This window comes from Geotrypetes seraphini, chromosome 1, assembly GCF_902459505.1.
Source record: "Geotrypetes seraphini chromosome 1, aGeoSer1.1, whole genome shotgun sequence".
In the NCBI taxonomy this organism is placed as follows: domain Eukaryota; kingdom Metazoa; phylum Chordata; class Amphibia; order Gymnophiona; family Dermophiidae; genus Geotrypetes; species Geotrypetes seraphini.
Window position 1 is genome coordinate 203195052 of NC_047084.1, and position 12170 is coordinate 203207221.

Sequence of the window (12170 nt, forward strand, 5' to 3'; positions counted from 1 at the left end):
ACCGGCACCTAAGGTCAAAGTAGGTGTAGTTAGGAGCAGAGATGACCTTAGGTGCAGCTAGGTGCGATTCTCAAAAGAACTTAAGTTTCTGCAATGTAGGCTAGTAAAACCCTGGCCTACTTTACCGGCACCTAAGTTTTGTGATAGGTGCCATTAGCTGTGATTCTTTAAAGCAGGGGTGTCAAAGTCCCTCCCCGAGGGCCGCAATCCAGTCGGGTTTTCAGGATTTCCCCAATGAATATGCATGAGATCTATTTGCATGCACTGCTTTCATTGTATGCTAATAGATCCCTTGCATATTCATTGGGGAAATCCTGAAAACCCGACTGGATTGCGGCCCTTGAGGAGGGACTTTGGCACCCCTGCTTTAAACAGTGCCCAAGTGTGACTGACATATGGCTGGCAATTTAGGCACCATTTACACAGTGGCGTACCAAGGGGGGGCAGGGGGTGAAGTCCGCCCTGGGTGCACGCCCCAAGGGGGTGCACAGCTGGCCACCCACCGGGGAATAGGCTGCCGCTGGGGAATGGCTGCTACTGCTGCCATCGGGAACAGGCCGGGGCCGAGTTCTCCCTCCCTGCTTCTCTTCCCCGAGGGCCGACCAACTCTCGCTGCCTGACGTCAATTCTGACGTCGGAGAGGACGTTCTGGGCCAGCCAATCGCTGCCTGGCTGGCCCAGAACGTTCTCTCCAACGTTATAATTGATGTCGGGCGGCGAGAGTTGGTCGGCCCCGCAGGGAAGAGAAGCAGGGCGAACTCGGCGCCGGCCTGTTCCCAATGGCCAGTGGCATCCTTTCCCTGGCGGTGGTGGCAGCAGCATGTTTCCCAATGGCGGTGGCATGGGGGGAGGGCAGAGAGAAAGAAAGAAAGGGGGGGAGACAGGGAGCCAGAAAGAAAGGGGGCAGGGTGAAACAAAGAAAGAAAGAAAAAAAATGGGGCATGGGGAGAAAGAGAGACAGACATAGAGAAAGAAAGGGGGCATGGAGAGAGAAATAAAGAAGGGAGCAGGGTAAAAGAAAGAAATAGGGCACGGAGAGAGAGAAAGACAAACATTACATTACATTAGTGATTTCTATTCCGCTTGTGCCTTGCGGTTCTAAGCGGATTACATTAGAAGATGGCTGGTCATTTCCAAGCGATGACAATACAATTCTTTACATTACTTTACAAACTTTGCATACCTTACTTTACATAACTTTTCGTACATAACTTTACGTGGAATACAGACAAAGAAAGGGGGTATGGGGAGAGAGAAAGAAAGAAGGGGACAGGGTGAAAGAAAGAACGAAATGGGGCATGGAGAGAGAAAGACAGACAGAGAAAGAAAGGGGGCATGGAGAGAGAAATAAGGGGCAGGGTGAAAGAAAGAAAGAAATGGGGCACGGAGAGAGATAGAGAAAGACAAACAGAGAAAGAAAGGGGGCATGGGGAGAGAGAAAGAAAGAAGGGGGCAGGATGAAACAAAGAAAAAGTTGGGGGAGGGAATGAGGTCTGGAGGAGAGGAAGCATAATTGCATTAAGGAAAGGTTAGACTAAGACCATCAGGCAACTCCCTATTGCTCACAGTTACAGATCTGAGATTTCTATCTTACCTTCTACATAAAGCAGTCGATACTTGATTGAAATCTGTGGTTTTCCTTGAGCTTCTGCTCGGCAGTACACAACTCCCATGTAGTCAGTGCTAGGATGCAGGTAGACAAAGCCTTTCTTCACATCATAGGCTAGGTTAATTCCATCTGCCATGATTTCCTCAGCCGGGAACTCCCTATGCAAGGTGACCTTTGCTGATGGGATAGTCACTCTGCATGGAATTATTGCTGGCTTATCATTATACATGTAGACAATGTCAAAGTAAGTGGGAGAGGGTACAAAGAGTTCATCTTTATCTATGAAAATACACAAGAAAATATTTTATTAAGGAACATGAGCAAATGACACCTGGATACAAAGAAGTTATCCTTACTAGGTAAGAGCACTGCACCAAGTATCCACATGCTGAAGTTTTAGTCGTCCAATAGATTATAAAAAGGCAGGTAGAGTTTTTTGAGTCATTGACAAGCCTCCTCCCTCATTTTCTGCACATACAGAGGATAGGAAGTGACCTATTTTTCAGGTTTTCGCCTTTGGCTTCCCTGTTTCTTCACCACAAGCTATAACACCCTTTCAAATTAGTTGACATAACCTTGTAGAGGGTATTTCCTATGGTTTAAAGCAGGACTCTGTCAAATAAGGTCATTTCGTATAAATACAACTTTTGCATTCTTTATGAAAGCCATATCGTGACTTTTAGAGTATTTCTATTCAGTTCAAAACCACTTATGTGGAGAATGGATACATTTTTTGTAATGGGGATAATTTTATAAAGCATTTTTCAGGTGAAAAGCATGTTTAGCATGCTGAAAATAGCTATTATAAAATTGCACAGCTGGATTCACTTGAGGTAAGTCTGATTAATTTCTGTGAGGGGGTGACCAGAGAGTTGGATAAAGGGAGAGCACTAGATGTGTGTTTAGATTTTAGCAAAGCCTTTGACAGTGTTCCAAACAGGCGTCTAATAAATAAACTGAGTGCCTTCGGTATGAGCCCCAAAGTGGACAGACTAGGTCATGAATTGGTTGAGTGGAAGACGATAGAGGGTGGTGGTCATTGGAGATTACTCTGAGGAAAGGGATGTTACCAGTGGTGTACCTCAAGGTTTGGTTCTTGAGCCTGTTCTACGCTGTCAGGTAAGATTTGCCTTTTTGTGAATGATACCAAAATCTACAGTAGATGGTGGGGTGAATAACATGAGGAAGGACTTAGGGCCAGATTCACTAAAGATAGCGATTCAGTTGCTATTGGCTGATTCCTGGTCGATTTTGAAACAGCGATTGATTCACTATCTTTTTTGCAATGCAAATTATTTGCATGGGCAAATGATTTGCACAGGGCTTCTGCTGGCTTTTTTTCTATTTGTTTTCCATTTATTTTAATGGACCAGATATTTTGCATTTATTACACATGAAAATATCTGGCCAATTAAAAAAAAAGAGAAAAAAGCCCCCCCAACCCCCCCAAAAAAAGCCTGCCGCCGCAAATGAATGGCATGAGGGATGCCAACTCCCTCCTGCCATCGGTGCTCCCCCCACGCGATCCAGACTCCTGACTCCATTCCCCCCCCAAAAAAAAAACAAACGGCAGGAGGGATGCCAACTCCCTCCTGCTACCGGATGCACTAAGGCTACTAAGTATTCGAGGTGCGGCCGTACTGTTCTATATTTTTCTTTTGTTTGCAAAGTAACCACATTAATTTATTCTTCTTGGATCTTTTGGGCTCTTGCTACTAATGTTCTGAAGATTCCTCTGGGGTGTCGTATTCCCTCTTTCCTCCTTTCTGTTTTATCTCTATTATACAAATGTTGTTTTTCTCTTAGGCACTATAGTTTAGATTATGAGCCTGTCTGGGACAGCGAGGGTAGTTCAATGTGCCTACTGTATTACCCCCTCCTTTATTAACACGTAGTGCGGGTTTTAGCGCTGGCAGCAGCAGTAACTGCTGAGATGCTCATAGAATTCCTACGACTGTCGGAGCAGTTACTGCCACTGCTGGTGCTAAAACCCGCGCTATGCGTTAGTAAAGCAGGGGGCAAGTTTTTTAAAACTGCATAATACCCATGTACAAGGGGTATATCAAATACAATAAATACAATACAGTACTTTTAGCACTGTTGGAAAATAGTCATGTGTTGATTTTCCCATTGGCATGTGAGCACTTACTGACACATATTTTGTGGGCGGTATGGGCTCACGTGCTTACCTCATGCTAATTGGTTAGCACATAGCACTGTAGCTGCACTAAACGAGTGGATTAGCACATAACTCCAGGGCAGGATTAATTTGTCGAGGGCCCCTAGGCACAGAAGTACACTGGGCCCCGCTGCCCTGCCCCACCCCACCATGCGCCCAGGTGGAAACAGGAAGCTGCGTCAGAGGGAAGCTTTGGGCAAGCAGCACCACTTGCACAATTACAGTTCCCGTTGCCTTTCTTACCCGCGTTGCTTGCTTGTCATACTTTTCGTCGATGGGAGGGGGGGGGAGCCGCATTGCCGATCCGAGGGGGGGGGGGCTGCGTTGCCGATCGATGCTGCCCATTGCCATTTGAAAAAACAGTGTTGATGCCCTCCATCGGGCCCCCCTGACCTTTTCGGGCCCTAGGCATGTGCCTACTTGGCCTATTGGTTAATCCTGCCCTGCATAACTCACTTATTCTCTGTTCCCAGACCAACCCCAGTACTAAAAAAAATAACTTATCTAAAAAATAAGTATCATAAAACTGGGAACCTGGTTATTGTAATATGTTATGAATCTGAGAGAGTACTAACAAAATGAGCAGACTTCTCTGACTCACTGCATGAAAGCCTGAGTTAAAGATATGATTTTTACCAGTTTGGATTTTACACCAGCTGGTGTTCATTTACACCCGAGGTGGCCATTTTGGTGAAACATGGTCATATCGGGCATATTTGTACTTTTTATTCACTACTTTAGCTCACAGGTTTATACAAATATGCCCGATATGACCATGTTTCACCAAAATGGCCACCTCGGGTGTGAATGAACACCAGCTGGTGTAAAATCCAAACTGGTAAAAATCATATCTTTAACTCAGGCTTTCATGCAGTGAGTCAGAGAAGCTCAGTGCATATTGGATCTTGGAGAACCATTTGCCGTGTTGCTTTCATGGATCTGAAAGAGAAGCAAACTGATGGCAAGGAGAAAAATGACAAAATTATAATCTAGAAAGAAAGCTCAGTACTCTGTATCCATTAAAAGAAGATGATATAAAAGTAGTTACTATTCAGAGTTATAGAGCAGCTTAATGGAATAATTTTGAGTAATTTGGTCCTGTTGCTAGCAGAATTTAAGTGATATGTATAATGTAGCTGATTAAACCGCTCACAATACATCAGCTTATGATATGAAAACACATGTGCTGAGCTGCCTGGTAATGCTGTAAATTACAAAGGTTAAAACATTTCTAATAGGAGTGTACAAAAATACTAGAATGTTATTGTTATTTCTTTATTTAGGGCCCATTTTATCAAGCTGCGCTGGAGGTTTTTAGCGCAAGTCGGCATGGAAAATGCTCGGACACTCGTAGAATTCCTATGAGCATTGGAGCACTTACCGCGCCGGCCGGCACTAAAAGCCTCTAGCGCAGCTTGATAAAAGTGGGGGGGGGGGAGATAATTTCTTAGGTATCATTTTGTTCATTTGGGAGTCCTTTTACTAAGACGCAGTAATCGATTTAGTGTGTGCTAACTGATTTAGTGCACGCTGATCAATTTAGCGTGCGCTAAATGCTAAGGCACCCATTATATTCTATGGGCGCCAGAGCATTTAGTGCGCACTAATCTTTAGCATACGCTAAGTCAGTTAGCACACCTTAGGGCTACGATACTGTTTTTAGTGCGCACAGAATTTTAGCACGCACTAAACCCGTGCTACGCGGCTAGAACTAACACCAGCTTAACGCTGGTATTAGCGTCTAGCGCGCGCTACATGCGCGCTAAAACCGCTATCACAACTTAGTAAAAGGAGCCCTTAGTAAAAGGACCCCTTTATTTCCCAGCGTATATAATTTATTGTGTTAAATTGTTACTTCTATTCCATTGTTATTATGCTGACATCATCCTATATCTATATATTTTAATACTCTTCTATGCTGACCATTATAGTATCATTTGTATTGTACTGACATTAATATACTTTGTTTTGATTGTTCTACAGTGCTTTTAAATGTGTACATTTCTGACACTCTTTCATGTGAGTCCTATTACTAGGGGCTCCTTTTATGAAGCCGGGTTAGCGGCTTTTAATCACGTACTAACCCCCGCGCTAGCCGGAAAACTACCGCCTACTCAAGAGGAGGCAGTAGAGGATAGCGCGGCCAGCAATTTAGCACGCGCTATTACGTGCGTTAAACCGCTAACGCACCTTCGTAAAAGGAGCCCTAGGTTTTCAAGTTTGCCTCAATGATTGTCATTGTACTATTATGATGTTTAAGTTTTATGTTAAACTGCTGTGCACTGCCTTGAATGAATCTCTTCATAAAGGCAGTTAATAATCCTAATACAGAAATATTAAAGTCAAGAAGAGAAATAATGCATCCTATTTTTTTTACCATTTGTGGTTTTCCTTCCAAATTTTATGGAATTTGCAATAGGCAACAGTACCTCAAGACACATGGAGGGTAAATCTATAAGGTGGGCTCCAACATTTAGGTGCCAAGAATAGAAACAATTTGGATTTAATGGCGGTCACAGAGAACCATGACTGGGATATACTGTAGTTATTCTGTGCTATAATCTATTCAGGAAAGACAGGGTAGGAAGAGGGAGTGGCATTATGTTAAAGATAATATTAAAGCCACATAATTACAAGACCTACATGGTACGGAAGAGGCACTGCGGGTCAATCTGGAAAGAAGAAATGGCAAGTGTATTTATAGTGGTGTGATAAGCAAGCCTCCTTTGCAGGCATAAGAAATGGACAGATTTAATTGAAAATATTCAACACATAGGGAGAGTGTGGTGTGGTTGTTAAAGCTACAGCCTCAGTACCCTGAAGTTGTGGGTTCAAACCCACATTGCTCCTTGTGACCCTGAGCAGGTCACTTAATCCCCCCATTGCCCCAGGTACATTAGATGTCCACAAGGACAAACAGGGAAAATTGCTTGAGTACCTGAATAAAATTCATGTAAACCACTCTGAGCTCCCATGGGAGAACAGTAAACTGTACATAAATAATACCATCTTTTTTATGAATTTGCAATTGTGATTTAAGTACTGAAGTCGTCTTTCTCTGTTTTCTAATTTTGACTTTTTTTTTTTTGGTATTTTCTACCAATAAAAAAAAAAAATTGCCCAATAGGGCACTCTATAATTTGGAGCTAATAGTGAAGCAGCTGATTAAATCCCATATTCTAAAGCATAAGAACATAAGAAATGCCTCCGCTGGGTCAGACCTGAGGTCCATTGTGCCCAGCAGTCCGCTCACGCGGCGGCCCATCAGGTCAAGGACCTATGCAGTAATCTTTTATCTATACCCCTCTATCCCCTTTTCCAGCAGGAAATTGTCCAATCTTTTCTTAAACCCCAGTACCGTTCGCTGCCCTATAACGTCCTCTGGAAGCGCATTCCAGGTGTCCACCACACATTGGGTAAAGAAGAACTTCCTAGCATTCATTTTGAATCTGTCCCCTTTCAACTTTTCCGAATGCCCTCAGGGGCTCGTAATCCAGGGCAATTCTTTTCCTTATTGTATTCCACATCTGCTTCATGGTGGATTGCTGCTGAAATAGAGGGGGGGGGGGGGGGACTGCTGACTTATGTTCTCACTGAGGGAAGGGCTCAGGGGTCAGCCTATGAGATGGATTTCTTGCCTGAATCCTGGAACTGGGTAATTTGACCGCTCTGCTACTGCTGAGTTTCAGGTTAAAAAAAATTTCAGACAAGCTGGAACAGGCTGCTGAAACAATGCAGTGGCTGATCCTGCTCTTTCTCCCATCCCCCACTGGCACCTTACTGTCTAGGTTGTGAAAAAAATACAGTATGTCTTGATTATGTTTTAATGGCAAATAAAACAAAATATAATAGAAACAAATATTTCATTAGGATGTTTATTTCATTCCATTCCATTTCCGAATGACACAGGAATTAACAAACAAGCTCTGGAACGCTTTGCCAGAGGTTGTGGTAAAAGCAGATATCGTATCTGGTTTAAGAAAGGGTTGGACAATTTCCTGGAGGAAAAGTCTATAGTCTGTTATTGAGAAAGACATGGGGGAAGCCACTGCTTGCCCTGGGTCGGTAGCATGGAATGTTACTACTCTTTGGGTTTTGACCAGGTGACCTGGATTGGCCACCGTGAGAAAAGGCTACTGGGTTTGATGGACCATTGGTCTGACCCAGTAAGGCTATTCTTATGTTCTTAAGTTGGGTTAACTATATCTATAAGAAGCCATTTATCTTTACAAGAAACAATGCAGTAACACAGAGTTTATATAGTACAGATTAATCTATGCCTTCTTTTAGGCTGTTTGTTCTTGCCATTACAGCTCAGTAACTGAGCTACTAAATCACCCAATCCTGGATAAAAATTTCAGGCTAGTCCTGAGTTTTTGACAGCTCTGTCATAAAGTGAGCACCTGAGTCAAGAACCAGTTGAGTGGGAGGCACCAATAATAAATGGTGCTCATGCTGAGGATATGTGCATTACCAGTGGTCCTTAAAACAAAACTTTTCAACAAATTGGTTAGTGATACCAGCAGAAGGGCTGCTGGGAAATTTTTGCTTCTTTGTCAATGCCCCTTCACCTTCTAGGAAGCATAAAAGGTTTCATGTTTGCCTCATTGGGCCCTTCTCTTTTGAATTCCTTATCCCTTCACCAATACCAGGAACTATCCTTGTTAAATTTAATACAAATCTTCCAACAACATAAGACTTTAGTTTTCCCATGGAAATCTGAGCTACAGTTATTAGAGAAATTCTGACTACACGGTTAGTTTTGTGTTGCTTGATGTAATTGCTTAATTTGTTGATTTAAATTATAAACCACCTTGATGAGCTGTAGTTTCAAAGTACAATCTAGAAAATTCTTGTAATCAAGCAAAATCAGTCATTTGCAATAAGATGTAAACCCAGGAAGGTTAGATAACACAAAGTGGGATCTAGTGAAGTTTGAAAAGGGGTCTTGAGTTGACAGCTAAGATTTAATGCTATAAATGCTTGGTCATGCATTTAGGCTGCAAAAACCAAGGGCGTAGTACAGAATAGGGAGTGATATACTTCTCTGCATAAAAGATGAGCAGGATCTCTGGGTGATCATAACTTATGATCTTAAGGTGACCAAAAGAAAGAAAGATATTTGGCTACTTAAGGACAGGAACAGCCAAGAAGGAAGAAAGGGGAGATATGATACACATTTAAATATTTCTGTGGTATAAATGCACAGGTAGCAGGCCTCTTTCAGTTGCAAGGAAGCTTTGAGACAGGAAGTCATAGGATGAGAGTGAAAGTAGATAAAGTCAGGAATAATCTTAAGGAAAGATTTCTTAACTAAAAGGGTGATGGATGCATGGAACAGCCTCTCAGTGGAAGTGGCAGAAATGTGGATAGAACTGGGGTGGATTTATGGAGGTGTTTTGTTTTGGTTTGTTTTTTTGGGAGGAGGCGAAATTTATATTCCAGAAATAGAGGCTGAATATGTGTATTCATTTTACCTAAATTTTTTAATTCTTGATTGTAAGCTACTACAAGCAGCACACATTCCATAGTTTCCCTTTCCTTCTATTGAAGGGGAGGGGGGAAAAGAAAGAGGGAGAGGAGAAGGTGAGACAGAAGATATAAGGGAGAGAGGTAGAGCATGAAGGATAAGAGAAATGGAAGCGTGTAAAGGAAATATTGGGATGAGTAGTAAGGACCTGGTCCTATACCTTAAGTAGTTTTGGGGCCAGCTTTGTTTACCTGGGCAGGTAAGAATGAGCAAACATGAAATAAAAAAATTCAGCTATTACACTTTCTCACATTGCATCAGGATTTACTAGCTAGAAAGAAAAGAAAAACTATTAGATAAGGCCTGATCCAAGAGCAAGTGAGAATGTGGATTAGTAGCTATGAATTAATAAATGAAAATTGGATAATCTGGAATAAAATGATCAGAAATACAAAAAGTTTAAAAACAGGGACTTTAAGTTACCATATGGATTTGATATATGTCATGTGCTTGATGGATATAGGGAGGCAAGCTAAGACATTTTTGTGATTGATGACTACCATATCAAATGTACTCCAGATGAGAAGATTAGGTTTCTTATAGAGTTTCTTTGTGTTAGAGTGACCAGCCTGAACTAGGCCAATCCTCAGGGAAATGTAGGCAGACAGGAGTTGGCTTTTGACCTGGTATCCACATACCAGGGGGCCCTGGTTTACCATGACTTGAGTTTGCTAAGGACAAATCTAAACCATATGTGTATCATGGTATGAATTGATCCAAAGTTAGCTATCAGAAAGTTAGGAAAAATTATATAATAGAAATTTACTTAGGTAGTTATAGGTAATATGTTAAAAAAACCAATGTAGATTAGGAATATAAAGATTAGGAATATAGTTTATTTTAATCTTCATATATCTGAAATCCTGAAGAGATCCTGATAAGGCAACAGATGGTGTTTGACCTCTGACCTTGAGCAACTTTTTCTACTTCATTGGAGAGCAACTTTTTTCTACGTAGAACCTTGATGGGAGGGGTACCTGCTCCTTTCCATCTTTTCTTTGTTCAGTCTTTGTGAGACAGAGATCTCAGAATAGAGAAGAACACTGACATTTACAGGAAAGAATATAAAATCTGAGGAGTTTTGTAAGTGTATTATAATATTGATCTATGTATTTCTTCTTTTTATAAAATATGTAAGCTTAATGTGAGAATGTAACTTTTTAGATATAAGAATGTAATTTGTGACACGCCTATATGAAGCTAGCCTTATATGGGAATAAATAATGTGAACCAATTAGACTGCAGATGGATTGTAACGAAGGAATGTCGTCATTTAGGATATATATGGACATGTAACTGATAAGACATTGGAATTGTTAGGAGCAAGGCCAGCGTTTTTGGCTTCTGTAATAATTCTCTGATGCAAAAGATACCCAATTGATTTGCTAATAAAATTAATTGCGTACACTTATGACCTAATATTGATATCTAATAAAAAATAAGATTTTTGGATTTTATGAAAATATTTTGCATCATTATTTTTTTAATTTCATTTTACAATCCTAGAAAGCTATTAGTACGCATGTGCGCAATTAAATGGCACCCCAGATGGGACAGCAGCGTACTATGTGTTTCTAGGTTTCATTTTTTGAACCTGTGGGTTTCTTTTGAAAGTGCAACATAAGGTATGTCTGTTCTTTGAGTAACAGACTGGGGGGCCCTTTTTGAAGCTACGGAATACCGTAAGTTATATTTTAGGAATTAATGCTTTGTATATAGGCATAGTGTTTGGGGATATTGTATTATATGTTTAGTTTGTTAAGATTTGTGGGTATAGAGAAAAATTGTATCTTCATTGCTTTATGACTTTATTTCTGCTGTCTTTCTGGCCAGATCTTTCTTTCTTTCTCTCTCTGTTTTTTCCTCTCGGGGTTTACAGCTGTCCTGTTAAGGTTGGCTGTGAGGGGCAGTGTATTTTGTAAATACCTCCTGGGGTTTGTTTCTTAAAGTGTTTGTTTTGAAGTGTTTTGTTTGCTAAGAGGAGAAAGTATTTAGGTGATTTAGGACTTGTTTGAGAGTAATTGTGAATAGTCATGTTGCCGATAGAAGCAATAAAAAAAGCTAATCCATTGTTATCTAATGAGATACAGCATTTTCATGATAAATGGTGTAGAAAAGCAGTAATTAACACTGAATCCTGGACATGGCCGAAAGAAGGGTCTGTATTATGGTCAGACTTATGTTGTTTGCGCATGTGGATTTTAGATTCAAAGAAAGGAAAATCCCAGCAGAAACATTTAGAATACTGGCATTTGTGGGATGAATTATGTGAGAATTCTCCAGGATCCCCAACACCAGTTGTTAAAGATAAAAATACAGGTCTTTCTACGGGTCAAGGGGGGAGTTTGGAGCCCCCACCATATTTAGAGCCTGGGAAGGTTACAAGCAGTCTATATCCACTTCTTACGAGTACTCCTGAAGTAGCAATTGGTTATACACCTTTAAATGTAGCTAAAGAAAAGACCCCCCTATCCACTGTGGGTCAAACCTCCATACCCACGGCACCAACATCAGATAGCCAGACTAAAGACTGGGTCTATGTATCTGGAGTCTTACAAATGAAACCTGTAGAGACAGATTCTGAGACATCCACAAATGCAGATGCAGAAGAGGAGGTGATTGTTCGAAAACCTAAAAACCCTGTAACGGGGAAGCTAAAAGGGCTTCAGACACGTCAATCAGATTTAACTATGAAAGCCCTGCAGAATTTAGAAGAACAGACAGATATATTACATAAGTGGGTAGAAGACTTATCAACAACAGGAATTCAGGATAGAGGTGCAGCTGCTTATGTAAGCCAGGCTATGATACCTAGGGATTATGTAGCGCAGCAGGAAAATTCCTGGCTCTAT

At 41.3% G+C, this 12170-nt stretch overlaps 1 protein-coding gene across 1 annotated transcript in view; it reads right to left on the reverse strand.

The window, feature by feature from the left end:
* The window catches only part of PDGFRL (platelet derived growth factor receptor like), an 89713-nt gene that overhangs the window by 20714 nt on the left and 56829 nt on the right, over nt 1-12170 (reverse strand). Inside the window, exon 4 of the mRNA XM_033944206.1 lies at nt 1595-1888. Within this exon, the coding sequence (XP_033800097.1) occupies nt 1595-1888 (294 nt within the window). The remainder of the gene's footprint in view (nt 1-1594; nt 1889-12170) is intronic.